General features: G+C 38.4%; 1 protein-coding gene across 4 annotated transcripts in view; it reads right to left on the bottom strand.

Annotated features, from left to right (window-relative positions):
* The window catches only part of NFATC3 (nuclear factor of activated T cells 3), a 62,834-nt gene that overhangs the window by 11,112 nt on the left and 30,109 nt on the right, over window positions 1-21,613 (bottom strand). For 3 of the 4 annotated variants that reach the window (XM_027698229.1, XM_027698225.1, XM_027698228.1), the window contains exons 4-9: window positions 14,330-14,529; window positions 13,498-13,670; window positions 12,616-12,756; window positions 11,746-11,801; window positions 10,980-11,106; window positions 8,096-9,142 (exon numbers count right to left, since the gene is read on the bottom strand). In XM_027698229.1, coding sequence (XP_027554030.1) covers window positions 8,096-9,142; window positions 10,980-11,106; window positions 11,746-11,801; window positions 12,616-12,756; window positions 13,498-13,670; window positions 14,330-14,529 — 1,744 coding nt within the window. The remainder of the gene's footprint in view (window positions 1-8,095; window positions 9,143-10,979; window positions 11,107-11,745; window positions 11,802-12,615; window positions 12,757-13,497; window positions 13,671-14,329; window positions 14,530-21,613) is intronic. The other variant, XM_027698227.1, reaches the window with a different exon arrangement.

Here is a 21,613-nt window from a genome sequence, read left to right on the forward strand (position 1 = left end):
ATTAAAAAGTGCTTGTGCCCCTTGACAGCAACTCCACTGAACAAGGTAGGCAAAAGAGTACTAGTAAATAAAACCTTTATTGTTATTTTCTCTACCCCTTAAGCAAAGGAAACTGTCCCTGTTCACAGCTGTTGGCTTCCTCTTTACTTGTCACACTGTCTGTACACTTTGTCCAAGGTACTGCTCTGCAGTCAGACCACACACAGATCCAAGTGCCAGAATAAAAGTATTATCTTGGCACAGGTGGCTCTCTGAGACCAAGGCCATGTGAGAAATCCCAGAGGAAGTGGAGAGCTGTGTTTCACTGAACTGCTTTTCCTGGAGGAAAAATCAATGTCAAATAGTGTGTTCATTACTTTAACCAACAAGTGTGTGTTTATTCAGTTGTGATTGGTGGCTATGCAGAGCTTACAACAGTGTACAGGGTTGGAGATAGGGTTTTTTTCCTGTGCAAGACAGAGCTGCAAGTTTAGTAAATTAGGTTTTAACACAATTAACAAAATTACTCTGGACTCTGGCCAATTTGTGCCTTCTGGATAGATGCACACACTTGTTTTGCCAGCATGGTTTTTAAGCCCTGCTTAGGGGTCACTCCCAGGAGAATGAGTCTACTCTTACTTCCTTCTGAAATTCAAGCAGCTCAAATGACTCCTTTGGGTGACTTCTTATGTTTAATTGTTCAAAGTGTAAAGTTACATGTATTTAAATGGCAAGTGGAAAGCTTTATCTGAGTTTCAATGAAAATGTCCACTGCCACTGTGAAGGAAAGGAGTAGATTAAGGATAAATTCTTGTCAAATAATAGGAGATTAAGAAAAGAGCATTTTCCTCCACCAATTACGGTAGAAACAGCAAGAAAGTGATATTTAAATAAAGATCTAATGAAACCAGGGAGATGGGCAGGAAACTACCTCAAGATGAAACAAATTAATGTTTGCCAGCAACCCTCTTTAAAGGCACAGCTTTCAAAGGAGTAGACAACAAACACTGTCAAAAAAACCTCCAGAGGGAACAGTGCAGTTCATTAGCTCCTAAAGCAACAGGCTGTGCACCACAAAGACAGCACAGCTTATACAGTGAGGGTTATCTGGCACTCCAGCACTGAAACATGATTCTGAGCAGTTTTTCTAATTCATTTCAGAGGGATTCTGAGGTTCTCGTGTGCCCTAACAAAGCTGCCAAGTATTGAATGTTTGCTTTTATCAACCCCTGACAAATTGTCATGCATAGCACACGTAACATGTCTCCAGCCAGCACCTCCTAGGACGAAGCACATGCGCTTGCCTTGGGCACACACTACCTGTTGGTCAGGAAATGTGGTAAATAAAGCATCAGCCTTTTCAAGGGTGTTATGGAGCATAAGAGGTTTGTTCAACACGCATGTAAGTTAGATAGAACTTGAGCTACCACATAAATATACATTAAAAATACCTTTCTACCTCATAATTTCACAAACATTTGAGAAAGTTTTTTACATCTTAAAGCACTACCAAAATGTGTTCTGTACTGAAAGAATATAAAACCAAAATCAAAACTATTCAATTGAAACAAAAATCAAGAAAGCTGACACCCTTTAGATCTGTTTAACTGATGAAAAATTCATATTTTCATGAATGACTTCTTTGTCTTGACTCATTCCTTAAGTAAAGAAAGGTTAAGAAAAGTTTTAAACCTTCAATTATCTGCACCAGATTTGGGTCAAAACAGGAAGTCAACTTAAAATTAGAGCTCTGTTATGGATACAGGCAGACCAAAAGGCTACTGGAGTTATACCATTTGATTTTCAGGATCTCTTCCTACAGGAGTCAACTAACTTCCTTTTTTATAGCACTATCCGATTTGAAGTTTAGCCTGTGTATCCTTTATTGCTACTGAACTGAAGTAGGATGTGTGGGCAATGGGACTTAAACCTAGAAGATGTACTGGTTTTAGAAAAGTGGTTTTCCAAAAATATTTTGGGATATGTGATTGTAGTGTAGCTACAGTAAGTAACAGTTTCTAAACATGCCCCACAAAAAGATACAATTGTCTTTGTGTGTTTAGGGGAGGGCTGAGTGAATCGCTCTATTGACAGAGGCAACAAGGATCAGTAAACCTCAAAGAACACTATGGACAGACTGCAGTACACATTTCCTCAGACACAGGCCTTTGTTGTCAACTCCAGAAAGAACTCTATCAGCTGCATTTATGTGAAGAATCCCTGTAACTACATCACATTGCTCAGTGCAGTATATTTAGCCTGGTTTTGACTCCACATGACCAGCAACTAATACAGTGTCAACTTTCCCTAACAACAAAAAAGAAAAAGCTGCCAGGCTATAATTAACCCTCAGTCCTCTGTGCTGTGGAGCAGCCACAGCTGATTCTGCTCGTTTGACACCAAATCAGTCATATGTCAGGCCATGTCTGCTATGGCAAACCACCAAGGACACGGTGGGCTGCCTTGCACATCATCATTCCAAGTAATAGACTAGGCTTGCTTTTAATAATTTCAGGTTTGATGCCAACTTTACTAAGAAGTACTACTTTTTTATTAACTGACAAAATAAGGCTGCATGAAATGCTGGAGGAGTCCAGCTTTCCTGTGCACATTATCTTTATAGCTGCATAGAGAAGCTGCAGGTGCCTGCAGAGTCACAGCACAAGCTCTGCAGGTATGTGGTACAGTAACAAATATCTTGTTCATGTCTTGGTCATGATGTCACACTCTGCATTTCTGTATCCTGGTAAACCCAACTCCCTTAAGTCATGTTTACCCCCTTCTCTCACACAAGGAGAGAGATGAGTCTGACCCAGGATTAAGCATGAGCCTTGGTGCTAGAAGACGTGCTGTGCAGTGGAAAGCGGTGCTGAAGTGTCTCAGTGTATTTTTGCAGTGTCACAAGGCGTGCTGAGCTCCTTCCAGCTCTGCTGCTATTGCCAGCACCTACACTACGATGCAGACATGCCACTTGCTCTCGTGGAAGAAGTCTCTAACCTCTTCTAATCCTTAAATGGAAATATTTCTGCAGTGGTACAACTAGTCGAGCTTACTTTGCATTAGTTACAAGATGTCCCGTGGCTCTCAGAGGGAGAGCTGGTCAGACACCGGAGGATTTAACTGACATTTTTACAAATCAGAAGTCTGTAACTGGTCTTCTCAATAGATGCCTTGCTGTCTCAAATTTTATGGACACAATGAATCCACTAGAAGATATGGTCATAGCCTCCTTTAACTGCTGACAACCCCTGATGGATAACACTCTTCACCTTTCCTCACTGCTCCAGCCTTTTGCTTTTAAACTACTGCTCAGTCTGGATCTTAACCCATGCTGGGCATGCTGCAAGGTGCAACATTTTGTTCCATGCTTAGGAGAGAGTAAAACCACCTTCGATTTGAGATGTACATCTCAAGTCTGAGCTGCACCAGCAAGACAACAGGTTTTTGAGCTGCTCTCCTCCATACTAAGCTAGACTCTTTCATTCAGTATTTTCTGAATGCTCCATTTGGCAGGACACTGCCTTAATTACAAATGACCTGTTACTGCATACGTTTTAAATATAGGCAGAAATAGTCATTCTACAACATTTTCTTATTAATTACTACTTTGATTCTCCAGAAATTAAGCTGAAGCTACAGTAAAAAGGAACCTGTAATGATGTACACATTTTCTAGCCAAGACAGAATAATCTGAGCTTCTCAGCAAGAGACTTTATCAGCTAGAGAGTCATCACAGAACTACTAAAATGAATGAACGCTAATGGCTTAGAATTCTACATGGAATGTGGCTGACAAAGCAGACTTATTGCTTTATATACACAAAATGGTTAGGGGATTTCTAGTTATGATTTATAGTAAATCCACATACTGGATTTTCTAATCTCCAGCTTTATGTAATGGAGATGCAATGAGTTACAAAATGTAAGAGGATTAGTAGAAGGTCATCCTGATTTGCTGAATACAGCCTAACGTAATACCTTCAAAATGGTTAAATACAGCTGTACATGCTAGAAATCTCATCACTGTAGAAAGCCATGAAATCCAAGGTAAACTCCCTCCTTAACTGCAAACCACAAGAGATTAAATTTTAGATCAACAGTATTAGAATAGATTTAAATCTAAAACTTGACAGTGGGATAGCTAAACCATCACACTAGGAGCACTTTTTAAATCAGAGTGAGGGGAAATAATTAAGGCCTCATCATATAACTACACTGAGTCTGACTTTGAGTAGCTTTTTTTTCAAGTGGGGAAGAAATGGGACCTTTATTAGAGGAATATGCAGCAGAGCACAGTATGGATGATGGGTATGGGAAAGGATAGAAATGACCAGCTGCCTGTTTCCTGTCCCTGCAGCTGCCTTGTTTACACCTATTTGCAGCCCTAAACATTCCACTGTCTATTCAGGGTGATGTTAACCCGGGGTTGGGCAGAGGGTTGACTTGCTGAAAGACATTCAGGGAAAAAAGGTCCAACAACACACCACGGGAGAGAAAAAGCAGAGGGGACAAATAAAGTGTAAGAAGCTGCTTTCACATAGTTCTGGTCTGAAAGTTTACCAGTGTGTGCAGCCTGACTACTGCAAAGACCTAAGCGGAAAAGAGTAGTTTTCCAGAACACATTTGAAGTAGTAACATACAATAAATATTACTTTCAAATTGTGTTGTTTCAAATGTTTTCTGTAATATAATTTTATTTTCATATCTAGGTATCCTCATGCATGTTGATCCCTTGTTTCTTCAAGTGAATTAAAAAGTGTTTCCTGCAGGAAGCAAAGACAGGAAGAGAAGAAACAAAGCAGAATCGCAAATTCAAGGTGGAGATTAGAGAAGTCTAAACACATCAACAGGATCCTGTTCAACAACAAGATAATGAAGAGTCACACAAACTTCAGTATAGGAAAAAAAAGGGAAAAAAGCATCCTTTATGCAGACACAGAGGTGTAGGATCTGCTTTCAAATGATGTAATCCGTGTTCACTCATCCTCTGAACAGAGCCCAGCTTGCTCTGACTCAGAAAGGGCAAAGGAACACACCAAAATTTAAAAAGATGCTCCACTGGTCACTGGCAAACATCTTAGACTTTGCAGGGAAGCTGTAAATGGTGACTCCAGATGTGTTACACCTTCCGGGAGGTGCTGGATTAAGACTAATCCAGATGCTCTTGGCTTGAGCACCGATGGATGAAGCAGCTTTGTAGTTCTGGATTAGTGGATTTGGAGGGGTTTTTGGTGTGTTTTGAAGAAAACACCTAACTGTTGGCTGAAGAGGCAGCAAGATTCACTTTTAGGAGTCTTGCTCAAAGGAATTTATGTAACTACTACCCAGACTGCCACTTCTGGAGGTGGGGTGGTGGTGTTTTGGTGGGGATTTTTGTTTTATGTTTTTTTGGTTTTGTCTTTTATTTTTTTCCCAGTTTTGTGATGGTTTTTTTGTAGTGTTTTTTGTTTTTAAAGAATTTTAAATCATATCCTATCAAGCTACACAGGAATTCCAGGACTTTGTCATGAGGTAGCACTTCCATACTGCACTGAAATTTTGTAAAATATTTCTTGAAATATTTTCTTGGCAAAGAAAACATCTACTACTTTAATTTTGAAATAGTGCATGTTACTTAAAAGAAAGAGGGTAATTTATGCCCTCAGAGGGTTTTTTGAATTTTTTGTTTACTTTAAGACTACTGACTTAAATATTTAAGTCAGTAATCCAGACATGATTTAAAGAATTTTCAATTGGCTTTGTCTCAAGTGTTTTGAGAGTTTTATTTGCCTTAATTGGCAACCCTTAAAAACCTATTTTCCAACTAAATATAGTTTTCATGTTTGATGTATTAGTTGGAAGAACATACTGTATCAACATTCATTTATGTATGTAATTATGTTTGGATGTTTTTCTTTAATTGTTATAACATTATTGCAGAAAAACCTATTTGCCATTTGTGCCTGGCTCTATTTGTACGGAAACTAAAATTCAAATAGACACGAAAGAAAAAAAATTTAAAATAATTTCAAAACCAGAGTAATATGTTAGATATATTATTAAAAAACTGTTCTTGTCTAAACATGTGGGTTTTTTTACTTTAAGCTGATTAAGCAGAGGAAGTATTCACTCACGTTGAGAGAACTGAGCAGCCCTTTAAGACTTTTGGAACAGCAGGTTTCAGACCAGACATCTGATTTGTATTTGCTGATTGAAAACGAAAAAAAGCCCCAAGCCCATCCCCCAGGCATGGCAGGAGCATGGAAGGGAAAGGCAGGGAATCTCTCTGCTTGCAAACCTATTGCTGCTGCCAAGTGCTAGTTAGCGTTTAAATCCATGTTCAATTTTCCATATAGGAAGAGTCTTGTTTAATCACTAGTTATCAGAAATTCTTCAAATTTCTACAACAATCATTATTTAAAAAAGGAATTAATAAAGCTGTGGCCATTTGACTCACATGTACATTGATTATATTTTTCTAAACAATTAACAAGTGGCCATGCTTGAAGTGTGGCTATTACAGCTTTTCCTGTGCTTCGATGTCTTTGCCAGCACAGAAACAACTCAGTAATGTCAGTGTGTTAAGCCATGGAAATAGTTTCTAAAAGCAACTAATATTTGTGATGTAGGGGAAAAAAATGGCTTTCTTTTTACTGTGCATCCACTTTAATTTCTGAACAAGTATAAACAAACTGCCAAGATGCTCATAAATGCTAAACACTTCTGCTTACACTGTGAACAGTCTAACTACAGTATCTAGTTGTATTTTATTTATTTCTACATCTTTTGTTTGTGGGTGTGGAGGGAAGAAGGATGAGAAAAAAGTAGGTTCTAACCTGACATGTCCTGAAACACTAGATTTCTTTCTCACTCCTCTATACAGAAGTAGAAAATGCTACTTTTTTGCTGCATATTGTTTTGCAAAGCCTTGCTCTCCTCTCCTCAGCAAGTCCTTGATAGAATCAGTCTCTTTCTTCTTTTCTAAATAAAGTTAAGTTGATGGATAAACAGTGTTTCTAAAAAGAGAGCTTTGTTTAATTAAGGTGGCCACTGAAATGAAAGCCCAAGTATATTGGTTTTTCTCATTTTCTTCCTACTGTGCCGTGTCTTTGAAGGCATTTCCTACTAAATTTTGTTACTACTGTCAGGAGGTAACAATAGCAAGGCCGCATTTATGCCAGGAGCTGGGACTGACATGCATATTTAACAGATGGCCTACACTTAAATCTTTATACTACTGCTGATGCAATTAAGTAATTACTAGGGATGGTTAAAAACACCCCAAGCCACAACAGTAAAGGCTATTGGAGAAAAGATTCCCTTCATCAATACCAAACACATTTTACATGTCATTTAAGGCCAGGCCCTCTGTTCTTCCAGTCTTATTAGCATGACAGGTTCTATAAATTGCTTTGCATCAATGCCTCCAGTAGTCTGATGTTGCGATTTTTCACTTGGTTGGACAAGTTTTGTAAGTGACACTTTCCAAGTATTTAAAGTACAGACTTTTACAGCCTGCCTTTAGCACTGAAACGTCCTTGTTCTGTTCATGTTCAACAACTGAATTTCTCAAAAAGGTAGCCAGCGTGGAGAAAGCAAAACAGCCACTGTGAGCAGAGGTGCTGAATGATGGCAGTGCATCTACAGAACGTCTGTGAGGAGACTAAGAGAGTGCCAAAATGCATGTGATAGATTTTTAAAACACTACCCTGCCCTTTCAAAACTGGGACAACTTCAAGAAACAAGAATCCAAACTACATCTGTGCAACTTAGATATTTTACTATGACTTTTACTGAAACATACCAATGAGACAATCTGAAAAGGTTTCAAATCAATTCCTTGAATATAAGGTGTCAATGTGTAGGAGTTAATCCTCAAGCCTTGTTTTATGATAAAAACAAATTCTATGGGCAAATTAGACTAAAAATACTTGAACTGTATAACTACAAATTTACAGCTGATATAATTAGTTTTAAATAAGTTGTTACTTTGGACACAAATATATGATGACTCCATTGTGATGATACAAATTTCCTTCCATGAAAAGGAGTGCATTCTAAACCAAACAACCCTCACACACACACTTTGTAGTTTCATGTAGATTATATCCCAGTATTAAAATATTATACCCACTTACCATCATCTAGTGTGATGTCTTGTAGTCCTATGGTTTGAAAATTCAGCTCTCGATCCTCAGGTTCGGGTTTAATGTTAACAGCTGCCCCATCGGGTGCAAACGGAGATGAGTCGCACACGGAGTGGTGCCCGAGGGGTGACACGGCGCTGAGAGCCCCCAGGGCAGGGCTGGGGGCCTGGGGGGAGTGCTGGCCTGAGTGACTGGTGGGTGGGGGGGAGGAGGTGGGTCCCGAGCTCGGAGACTGGTAAGGCAGAGGCTGTAGCTGCGGGGAGGAAGGTCCAGACAGCGGCGAGTGGACCAGTGGGTGGGAAGCTGTCGGGGACGGGGATGAAGCGGATGCCGGATTTGTAGAATGGTATGGGACTTGCTGCAGCTGGGGAGAAGACTGCCCGAGGGAGAGACCCATTGCAGAAGGGATGGAGCCCTGCCCAGTGCTTGGGCAGTGGTATCCCATTGATGGCAGGTGAGCAGATGACTCTCCTGAATGAGCTGGATGTGCCAGTGGGTGCCCTGCCGTACTTGATGTTGACACAGACCCTGGATTTGAAGAATGAAACTGCACTGATGGTAGAGCTTGGCAGCCAAGATTTATCAAATGAGGTACAGCTGTGTCTTGAGGAAATGAAATAGCATCAAATCCTTGGCTGGAGGCAGAGTTCATAGGAAGACCAGACTGTCCATTGTACACGTTATTAGACTGCATAGGTGGGTAAGAAGGCCTCACGGAAGGTGCTGATGTTACCTGAAAAGACTGAACCACAGCAGGAGGCAAAACATGACACTCTTCACTTGGACTAAGGTTTCTACCTTGCATGTGTGGCAGGTGGGACACTGGCGAGGTCACCATTGCTGGATACGGTGGTTGAACAGGACACACGAGGCTCCTGGGTGACGTGGACAGCAAATTGTCATGTGGGTGCCCTTGCTCTGGTGAAGGCAGCTGAGTTCGGATCGAATGCAGGCCCTGGACGCTGCTTGTGTGTGGAAGGGTCAGAGATGGAACAGCAGACAGATCCACCTCATCTCTGTGCTCTTGCTTCATTATAACTAGAAAAAGTAAAACAGTTTCACAATTCCAACCCATCTGTATCCTGGGATAAATACACACCAATTGCTGTTTAACAACCACAATAGCACTGTTAGTGTCGATGCTGCAATCTCCCTTCTTTTGCTCTGCTTTCATCATCTTTGACTTCATGCCTGCTATATTAACCCAGAGAAGCCAGAACAACTCTCCTAGCACGTATTCAAAGGTAGTTATCTTCCCTTCTAACACACCCTCCTAAGTAATGTATGTATTTAAAGACATTTGCAACCCCCTTAGAGAAAGTCCAGTACATCTAAAGGATGCATTCATCACCAGAGGGACCAGGGCGCTGCTGCTGGGCACCACTGAAAACAGGCAGATGTGAGTTCAGTATCAGGCACTGGCAAAACATGAAGGAAATTTCTAGCAGGCTTCAAGCTTTCCTTCGCCTCTGATCACTATGACAGCTGAACTTCGGCAATACAGAAACCAGTTTGAGTAGTGCACGTTGTTTCAATTACAGCAGCTCTTTCAGCACATGCCTCAACTTCAATGATGGTAACAACTGTTCTTATAATACAGTTACAAAATTACACACTTTCAGTTACAGGCTTGGGTTTTTTTAACTGTTGATAGTCTCATGAAAAGATACTGATCTTAAGTACAAGTAGTAGAAAAATGTTAATACTTAATGACTCAATTACTACTTTATAAAACACAGTTAACTAAATATTGCAGTTCAATGAACTGTTACACATACATAGATAAAATGGATTTTGAAGTGTTTGTGTAATAACAGCTGCAGTTACGATTGAAATTGCTTCTTATTTAGGTAATGTGTCATTACTTCATTCCACCATTTAAATACTTTAAATACAGATTTCTCAAACAAAAATACAGTTTAAGATGTGTAACTATCTTAGGAGCTTATATTCTTAAAAATAGTAGAAAATTACCAGAAATCTTGTAACAATTAGGCGTATCAGACACCTAAAGTAATACTGCCTACATAATACATGAAGGTATGAAGGTAATTTTAGAGCACAACAAGCGAGCACAACTTATTTTAAATTGTGTAAACTAATGGAAGTTGGCTTTGTCAGCATATACATTGGCTCCAAGAAGTTTATATTAATATTCATATCCGACTTTAAAGACTCTTTCAGATATCTGGCTTCGAGTGCTCCAAGCAGTGCTTAAGAGTCCCCACCATCACTGGTTCCCTGGGAATTCTGACTGCTCTAAATGGGTGTGCAGTTCTTAAAGGAAAAGAAAGTGGCAGGCAAAGAAGCAGGCATTGCATGTCTCATAGCAACCACTTCCACATCCAAATAGGAGGGATTAAGATGTTTTAACTACACTTACAGTTAATATGTTCCGTTTTCACTTCTGGCTAACTTACAAACTATTTTCTCTCAGTAAGCTGCAATGTGTCCAGGGTGGGGGAAAAAATATTTTGATCTTCCTCGTATCTAATCCTGAGAGGTTTTTTTTGACATTTTAAAAGGGCAAAAAACCCCATAAACCTGTTCTTCTATGATCCCACCATTCTCCATGTCATCACCAGTGTTATTTAAAGAGCAGCTTCCGAGATTCATCATCATTCTCAAAAAAAAGCAGAATGCAAAAATTAATTCTCTAGAAAATGTAATGAAGAAATACCTGGCTGTAATCATAGTACTGGAGCTTATTAGTCTGTATTTCAGCTTTTTAATTAGACAATCTTTAGAAGCTCTTTTATAGCCAATTCAAAGCTAACTCACGTACCTATCAAAGGGACACGGCTGTCTGAATTTCTTTCAAATGTCTACTTTAAAAGCAAAATAAAATACAACTTCTGTGTTTTTCATTTAATACCTGGAGTATAAGTAAAACGCTGAGACTGACTTTTTTTCCTCTTGCCATTGCAGAGATAAAACTGCACCTGAACTGCAGCTGTAATGGTTTTGTTATGGTATGGAGGAACTTCAAGTACGATGTTTGCCTACAGGAAAGTTGAAACAAAAAAGTTTTATGTATCAAATGCAAATGAAACCGCTATTAATTACAGAATATCTAAAACACTTATTGCAAAATTAAAGCATCCTAATATTTTGAAGTTGTCAAACTTCAAGTTAATGCACATTACATAATAAAACAGTACTATAAGCAAATTTTTATTTGGAGACTTTTTTCTTTTAAACGCAAGTGCTCTGAAGATAAATGCTTTAATTAAATAGACACATCATCTAAAGGATGCTTTGTTTATCTGCCAGAGCATAAAAAGCCTCTAGCAGTCAAAGAATTGCATTTTGGGTCATTAAGTTTTTAAGAAAAATTTTAACGCACTGGAAATAATTTGTCATCTTCGCAAAATTATCTTAAGTTTCCTTTTTTCAGTTTTCAAATTCCTTTTTCATTGCTTTCACAAAAAGCATGCTATTTCCAGTTCCTTCAAAGCATCATCTTAATGGCTGCTTTACAGTGTTAAGCCAATTTAGAAGTCTCCCATTGTCTGTCTGAATTAGCCAGTGATCTACTTACTTTACTAAATGAAGTCTAAAATTTCAGAGTAACAATGAAAATGTGTATTTTCTCATTGAATAAAAATAAGCTTTCTAAAGTAAGAAAAGTTGTTTCTCACCCCTTGACACTTTTCCCTAATTATTTTCCCTTCTACCTCCCACTGAGGTCGTCCATCTGTTGAGAGAAATTTAGAAATAAATCAAGCAAAAAGCATTTTCTAATACACTTAATTAATCTTAAAAATACTTAAATACTTATTATAAAACTGGATTTCTTTTCAGTCATAAAGAGGCCATATAAGCAGCAGACATATATTGTAAAAAACGTGTAAAGTAAAGAGATGCTTCAAGAGTCTCAACACTACAACCATTGTAAGCTGACTGTTGTGCAGGATTCTGCATTTTAACCCAGTAGATTCCATCCAGTAGACTGAATTCCAAAGGAGGCAGCAGGTATTGTTAAGTGTACAGAGTGCTTTTTACCCTATTTTTCTAAAAACCTTTTTGAAAGATAGTTAAATTGCTTCTAACACTTGTGGTTATTCAAACATGCTGATGACTTAGGGGTTAAGTCACCATGCAAGAGATAACATAAGCCACACCTTTGTGCCCCGACCCACAGGTCATACACATTTACCACAAACACCTTCCCCTGAACCCACAGACCCTGTAGTTCAATTGCTGGGCAAGTTGTCTGCATTGGGATGGAAGTAAATCCCCTGGTGAACCTCCTTCTGCTCTGACCTGGCACAACCCCTATCCTCAGCTGAGCACTCGACTCTCTCTGTCCCTGGGGTTTGTACAGGGTAGCAGGAAAGCAGCAGCAGCAGTGTTTCTACCAAAGCTGTTCAAGCACACTGATCAGTGCCCAACTGAAGTTTCAGATTACTATTCAGGACTTTTTTTTCTTTTTAAAACACCATTACTTCTTAAAATCAAACTCAGATAGCGGTTTTGGTTTCAAGAAAAAACAGTAAGACAGTATTTACCTTGTCCTTTTTCAAAAAATATAATTTTGGATTCTGCAAGAAAATTGGATCCTGTCACCACCATTTCATGACCTCCATTTACTGAGCAACTATTGATGCTGTACTTCTCAATCTGAGGAAGCTCTTGAGCAGACCGCTGAGCTTTAAAAAATATTAAGGAAAAAATTATTATGCACAGTTTTAATCATAATGACATTTATTTTATGATTCTAACTTGAAGAATCACGGGTGAAACTAAAATGACATCTATTTACATACACAATTCATATCTGTGTATGATTTATCTTTGTTTTAAAAATTATGTTTAAATTGCATAATTACAGAAAAGAAACACCAAAAAGCCATGAATCTCAACAGTCTCTATTTTTACAGCAAAAGAAATTTTTAGTTTAGGAATACTAGTTTAAAAATTATTTTAGTATTTTCTAGACAAAATGAATTCTAGGAGAAACTGAGATTGTTTGAGGTCATGTCTTGATTCTTTAGTGCTAGCATTTAACAAATGAACTCTCCAGAAGTTCAGCTGTTCACTAGATAAAGACAAGTAATGGTATAGACTCTTGTAAATGAAATGGTATTAGTTCTACCTGGAATGAATATTTTCTCTGAGATGAATCAGCTGCCCCTACTCATACAAAGGAACTACTGAAGCTGCTATGTGACTGCACTATAAGGTATTTTTTTACCCTAAACCTTCAGGCTACCACTTGGCAAGAAATGTCTTTATTTAAGATACCTCAACTTTTGATAATTGAGCTTTTACGCACAGTGCTTTTCACACTTGTTATATATAATTCTGGCAATAAGTATTTTCAGAATGACAATACTACTGACACATGCAGAAAACATGATATAAATTATGTGTAGTTAAAGCAATCTTACAGCATTCAACAGGGATGGAAGCAGTCTGCAGAGATAAGACTTTTCCACTAGGCTGTGGGATGTGAACACGGAACACGAGTCGCACTCTGGTGTTCTTCCTTCCAATATCTGTCTCTCCTTTACGGAGCTCTATGTCTGAATTGCGAAGCTTCAGAATACCAGCACAATCGATACTACGGGATGGAGAGGACGGACAGATGGAGCAGAAGAGAAATGGAAGAAAATGAATCAAACTATTGACAAAATATAGTCTGTAAGCCTTTCTTTTTTTGAAGAATGAAGCATGTTTTATTTTTTCCCCATGTTATGTTGTTTTAAGTGTTATTTTAGATGTCTGAGATTAAAAGAACTGTTAGTGTGAAAATGACAGCAAGTACTCTGTTGAAACATTTTGTCTGCTGCTTTTTCAAACCTTTAAAAGATTATTTGATATTGCACATTGTCTAACCTTCCAAGTAAGTTATTTAATATAGTAAACATCATTTACAAAGAGCAAGAGACCTATATTTAGTTCTGCCTTAGGAAGGACTAGGGAATGACAAAATGCATCCATCAAATCCCAGCTCCCATTCCACACAGTGGTCAGTTATTCACATGAAACACACTTACCTCAGTCAATTAACACATATGCATGAGAGCTTCCCTGCCTCTCTACTCCTTTACTTCTGACTACCTAAACACTGGTATGTTTTAAGAGACGTGTCAATCTTAATCATGATCCGCATTTGTGGAAAATATATTTTTCTACATGACTTTTCTTTCACCTTTGCACAAATGAAGAAAAAAAAAAAGACACATAGCAACCAAACAGCTGATTTATGGAGTGGTGTACCTGGCTGACATATTATTTTCAGGAAGAAGTGGAATTTCCAAAACTTTGGTGCTGGCAATGATTATCTCCTGACTGGCTGTGGCAACAGTTTTCCCAGTGATCCGGTGCACCTGGTAGAAGGCGTGAGGCCGCAGGTACCGATCGTCCGCTGTCCCGATGAACATCTGCAGGTTCACGGGCTTTTCACTGTAGCCCAGGAGCTGATGGAAAAACACATTAGTTGACTTCTGCTGCATCTGTGTGTGCAATTTTTCAGCAATCAGAAAACTGAGTACAGGCATCTGTCCCCAAAGACAAGTACTGGCAACAATTACCAGAACAAATGGATATTAAAATACCATTGTTACTATTTTAAAATCTTTCAAAGAGAATTGCTCTATCTACAGAATTTTGACATCAGAGCTATGTTATGTTATAGGTCTGCTTCTGATATGTTTTTTAATCAAAGTCTAATTATCAATTTTACTAAAGATGCACCTAGATTCCAGAAATACTAAAATATTTTAGTTTTTCTACTATGAAATTGGAATAGCAACTTTTGTTAAACATAAGAGGTTTTGTGAATGCAAATGTATCATGTTAGGACTGAGAAAATGTAATTAATAGCTGGAAAATCACGTGTGGTGTATTTTTGGTAAAGAAAATATTTAAAACCTCCCAAATTTTGCAAATATTGATTCATATATCTTTCCTTTTCTTAAATACACATCTAGCCACCAATACGTCCAGTTATCATAAAACCACCTGTTGCTTGAGCTAACAGCAGTAATTCTAGGCATAACACATTGAAACATCAGAAAAAATAATAAATTGACTCTAAAAGAAAAAGCTCATTTTACAATAGTACATTGGTAATATTATCCTGGAGATTTAGGGAAACAAGTGTAGCCAACAGTAATACCAAAGTTTCCTTTAGACACTGCAATTTTAAAACTGAAGCCTATAAAATTTTTCTTATAAATCCATTTTACTTCACCTTCCTGCAATTGGCAGATTGATGCACGCTGCAAGTTATATAATTTCTAAACTGCACTGGAGCAAATTTACGTTTCATTGACTTTGACATCAACTTATGTTCAAACCGGAGGCAGGGCCAGACAGTCATTCTTTAAACGTGGTTTTGTCATGTCAATATTTTTGTCTCTAGGGAGAGTTATTTGGTCACACAACAATATTATCCAAGCTCTTTACAGAACTAACACTTAAAAACCAAACAAAACATGTCAATTTAACCTACTCAGAAGAGTAATTTAACGCCAGTAGTCAGCAGCACAACAGCCCAAAGCACACCCACATCAGCAATCAGAAGCCCCACTGTTGGTGCACTACTCCTGGCAGGAAGTGTTATGGACCAAATGAATGCCTCGTTTATATATTCAACTTATGGCTTCAACAGCACCTACCAGACCTATCACTTTTATTAGAGCTTTCTCAATCAAAAATAGAAATTTGGTTTCTGACAGAAGCCTGGAAAGTCTTTGTCAAATATGTAACATCTTTTTGTTCTCCCTGGACTTCTCAGTACAAACACTGCTAAATCCAGCTAAAAAACACCCAACAAACCAAACCAAAATAACTCTTCTGACACTGAGTGGAGGTAGTCTAGATTATCAGAGTTGCTTCCCATGTAAATAAATGTGATAAACAAGCACTTATAAATGTTGCAGTAGATATAAAGAATCTCCTGTGGCCATCAGTGTACTGACAGGTTTCTCTCCATTCATCTGTAACTACAGGAACATAACTGGACCACAAGGAACTTTCCTCTTAGTGTTGTGATGAGAGTGGATCACAGAGGCTGTTACATCAATGAAATACATACACATGCACAAGTTCTGTTTTATACTTGATGCAGGACTCCAGGGTCTTTCCGAAAGATTTTTTTGTTAAATATCAAATGAATATTTTAATATTTTCTATTAGTCTGAATTATTTTAGGACATGTATTAGTTCAGCATTTACAGCAGCCATCTTTCACAAGTTCTCAACACTGTGACTCCATCATCCATTTTCCTCAGAGTTAAAATTAAATCTTAACACAATGGAATCCAGCCTAGATGTGACGTTAGTGTGTTCACTCTAATACTGGGAATTATAAAAATTACAAGCCAGACCTATTCAAAATTTTGACTAAGTTCCAAATGCGGTCACTGTGACAAAGCTAATTTCCAATTAAGGCTATTTTCCCCTTCCCAAACAATGGTCTGTACACAGCAGTTCTAGAGATACTGGCGATATGAGAGATAAGGAGGGGTGGTAGGGATACTTGTAAAAATAAGCTGGTCTGTCTACGGTCCATGGAGAAAACATCTTCTACAGAAGCCTACACAGAGCAGGAGTTTAGTTTAGGGAAGTGAAACATTCCCTGCGCCAACAGTTGCACTGTTATTGCCTGAGAGACTCTATGGCCATACACATTTGAATTGCTCAAAGCCATGTCTAACACTAGTTTTCCCTCCATGATTTTTGATCCTCTGTGCTCACCCTGAAATCCCATTATGGAATACAGGGTCTGGTTTATGCAAAGCATGTTCTGGGAAAGGCAAGTCTGACACAAAATGCCCACTCCACCACAGATTAGTTATATATCAATAGGTTACCACGTGCATTTGCTGCAGGATGCTCTTGTGATACCAGCCTGTGTGCTTGAGTCATACAGCACGGCAGTACACCTCTGTAGCAAAGCAGACATTTGAAACTATTTCACTACAGTTTCAGGAGAAGTAAAAACCCCACAAGACCCACACACTACCACCTTCAGTCAATTTTCTTCTGCTTTACATATTAAATTAAATGAAAAACAAGATGCCCCAAGAAGACTACAAGGAAAATACTATAATGCAACAGAATACACTTTAATAGTAATTTAGAAGAAATCGATGCATTTTATAATTCCAAGGCATATAAATAAGGCACCCCAAAAATTATCTGTAATAACATCAGGAAAAACCACTGAAAATTTCGTATATACTTAAAAGCCATGCTAGTGCAAACCAGTCCCAAAACAGAAAGCCAACAAGGCCTCCCCTGAACTAGGTCAATCAGATGCTTCCATTATAGTTTTGTCTCAAATAAATTGCTATAAAGGATCTGCAACAATGTCCTCTTAAAGGTATTGGAATATACATAAATACGGTTAGGTAGAGAGTAGTAACACATTGGCAAGGTAGCAGAGACTTCAAAAATGTATATTTTGCATTGCTGATAATTTATTGCATTTATTCAAGGTTTAAAATAAAAAGAGAAAAAACATTGTAAAGCCATAAATATGAACAATGTGTGCAATACATGTGGCAACTAAATAAGCTAGGGGTGAGGAAGAAGAGAATAACCCCTATTTCCCACAGCAGAGAGTATAATTCAGGGCCTGATCGCAGTAACAGGGCCACATTAAAGGGAAACATATCCCAGCCTTAAGCAGGCAATGAACAGGCTGCACAGTGTCCTCGTGTTCCCAACAGCCCTAGTTACAGCAAAAAGCCAGTAAGCCTAATTAGCTGTGGATGCTACTGAGACAGCCTGATGTGCTAGTGAAACTCGGGGAGCTGGAGAGACTGTCAAAAACACGTGGATAAAAACCCCTCAACCTTTATTATACAAATTTGTGCTTTAGAATTAACATTTTCCCATAAAATCTTGTGTAATAAGCAAGCTGACAACTCCACGCATGCCATGGATTCTGCAAAAGTAAATCAAAGATTTACAGTGTCTGTAATGAAAGATAAGAGTCTGTGGGGGCCAATGAGCCAAAGCTTCAGTAGGAAATGATCTGCTGGCTCATGGAGAGGATGCCCTGCACATCCCATGGGTGTCTATTACCTAATCACTCAAAGGCCACAGTGAAACCAACACACTGTGTAGCACAACAGAATTAAAGACAGCCCATGTCACACCATTCCTGAGAAGACAATGCTGGATTACTCTGTTAATGCACCTGGAAGTTCCCCCACTATATCTAACTACAGGTGAATTCAGCAGTTTGCTGAAGGGTATCAAAGTGTTCTGAAATCCATTCTATGGCTAATCCTGGTGAGAGCAAGCCTTGGATGTCTCTCCCTGTGCAAAACCTGTACAAAATAAGTAAAGCAGAACTTTCTGCCCACCAGACTTGGTCCCCGCTGGAGACTGAATCATCATAGGATCTGAACTACCTTCTGTCTCCCAGGAATGGTGTCATCTCCAAAAGAAAAATCGTATTTGGAGCCTGAATTGCCATTATTGATGCAATACCTGTCTTGTGAATAACAAAGAAGACTTACTACCCCAAATCAACTTCAAATCAGGAAAAATTACATATTTTGGAATTTAAAATGCATTCCTTTTAAATACAATTTTGTTCTCATTCAAAAAAATGTTGATTGTTCTTAATTTCATTGACAGCAGGGTTATTACCTCATCTGCTTTATGCACAGTTCTGTATGTTAAACAGCCCAAACATTTAAGTCAGTAGAACAAAACTCCTAATTGTTTTTCAATGAAAATACCTACATAATTAACTTGAAAGAACATACACTATGCTTTGTTCAAATACATAATGAAGACGTGGTATCCGAACGTTTATTTCACCTTAGAAAAGAACACACAATACACACAAATAAGAACACAGTGTCTTTGTACAGACTATAGGTATTTAAATAAAAGCATTTTACAACCTACTGGCAAGTGCTGCAGAATCACCACGATGAAGATGTGTTACAGTAAGTCACTACAATACCAGCATGCCCCGGATTCAGTCACGGGTCACTTACAGATGGACAGGAACTTGAACTACTGCTCGAGCCCTAGGCAGACTTTCAGGTACACCTTCCAGCATTTACTCCATTAACATGCAGTCCTAGACCTGCTCACTACAAACAAAAGTTACTAATTTCACTTTAAAAAAAAAGATAAAGCACTTTCCCAGGAGCAGTAAACAGTGTGCTGTAGACAACTAGTAAGTTACTGCACAGTGTCACTACTGACCTCTAGAAACCCTGCTCTGTAACAGAATCCTGATCCACCACCCACTGCTCTGCTGAGGAAACTCAGCCAAGTTGTTTTTGTGTTTCTATATCGTTTCCATAGCAAAGGTCAGTGCCTGCGTAAGTTAAACTAAAGCAGGAAGGCTGAAGACTGAAGGTCACCACAGGATAAGCCAGAAGGGCTTCGCGCCAAAGCGCTTCCAGCCGCATTACTACACTGCACACAGGAAACCCAGGCATGGCTGTACTGAGTTCAGAGCTCTTACCCAGGAACTACAGATGGGCAGTTAATGAGAGAACTTTGGGATCAACCAGAAGTTGTACTTTAAATGGCAAAAACATTCCTACGTTCTTAATGCACACATGGAAAATATTTTTAAAATGTGTAACACTAGATAGTATATACATTGATTTGATCACTGAAGACAAGCAGCATTTAAACTTGGAATTTTGTGGCAGAGGTGAGAATCTTTTCCTTGCTGAGGAAAGCAGAGAGGTCACATCAATTAAGAGGCATCGACCTGGAAAAAATAAGTTAGCACTTTTCCAGATTACACAGAGATTATACTGGGACCATATTTGGCACACGTCATTGGTTCCATACCGCTATCTAAAGGAAACCTTGCAACACATGAAAAACTTGTAAGAAGACTCTTCATAGTCTCTAATACTTGAAAGTGCTACCTCTTCACCCCATCTCTTTTTTTTTTTTAATTAAGAAGGTTCTGTCCATGTTTTTCATGTATTGTTGCAGGCTAAGTATCACCAATCTCTATTCAGGTTGTAAAAGCTATTTATCCAGAAGATGTCATTTCTTAAGACATGAAACAAAACTTGAGAAAAATATCCAACAGAAAATATACATTTCACAGTAACCAGATACTTACCAGACAACACCGGTATACTTGGAAATAGCCTGTTTTTCTGAATCAAAGTGTCATCAGTTTATTTACAAAAAGCCAAACACCTAATAGTGTCACTGAATCCAGAACTGATGTCAGGGTTTCATATGCCTACACTTTCAGTCTTAGAATTGAAGGGAAACATGGAACTGGGGAGGGCTGGTGGTGGTGGTAGGGTAAAAATAATTTCAATAGCTAAGTTTTATGCTCAGCAATCAAGCAATACCGTGATACCAATAACATTCAGACAGTGCCAAAACCTATTTGATCATATTTTTAAAGCAATTTTCCTGCAAAACTTTCCTCCATATATTAGGAAAATGCCATGCTTAATCAAACTTTTACTGAGGCTTACTACTCAAGTTTTATCTTTTATGTGGCTTTTCTTGCTTGCTAATTGAAGATGAAGATTTAATCAACACTTTAGTGCTCCTTCCTCTTTATGCAATTAATTCACTGCTTATGGCATTACTGGATTGGTAAAGTAGGCTGATTAGAAAGAAAGCTTTTACATACAAATAGGCCTCCCTAAAAATAGGGCATAGTCTTGAAATACAAGGCATGTCAGGGGTAAAGTTTGGGATAATCAAGTCTTTTGTTTACCAAAGTTAACAATCTACCTTCACCAAATGCACCAGTAACTACATAAAAATCCTCAGTTCAAACATGAACAGGGAAGGAAACACAGAGCTGTGTTAAGAACTACAAGCACTTACTAAACATTTATTTCAGATGGAGATTTCCTAGGCTTTTCAACACTTTGATATGAAAAGCATGTTGTAACTAGTTATTTCCTCCTTGATATTCTCACAGCAGCTGGATGCACTTCAGTGACTTCTGTATTCCTTAGAACAATCCCCAAAGTCACAAGGTAAGGAGGACAAAAGACAAGAATGGAGGCCCTATTCTAAAGGGTGAAAAGAAAGATAAATCTGTTCTCTTGAATTAGGTATTTTTTCCTTTTACTTTGGAAGACTGTCTGAGCAAAGATATGGTATAATTCACCATGAAACATAAACAATCCTAAAGGAAAAGAAACTTTACTGCTTGAATTTCGGTCCACTTTGAAAGTAAAATATTATTTTATTTCTTCTTAAAACTTAAAGAAAAAAAGCAAACCATGCCTTCTAAATGTTTTGCTCCCTTAGACAGGGGAGATGCAACCCACAAGCCTGGAGTTTTTTGGACAGCAATACCAGAGAGGCTTTGAAGAAACAAATATATTTTCTTACAGATATTTTTCCACAAGGATTTCACTTTTGAGTGGTGTGCAGTGACTTCCCTAAAGAACTGTGAAGATTGTTGGGTTTAAAAGCTGAAGGGCTGTCTGCCAAGCTGAACAGCACATCTATCAGCAATTACTTGGGAATAAAAGCAAGGGATGACAAGGATTCAAGAGCATGAAGACGAACATAATTTGA

Source organism: Neopelma chrysocephalum, unplaced genomic scaffold (genome assembly GCF_003984885.1).
Source record: "Neopelma chrysocephalum unplaced genomic scaffold, ASM398488v2 Primary Assembly neopelma1_125, whole genome shotgun sequence".
Lineage (NCBI taxonomy): Eukaryota > Metazoa > Chordata > Aves > Passeriformes > Pipridae > Neopelma > Neopelma chrysocephalum.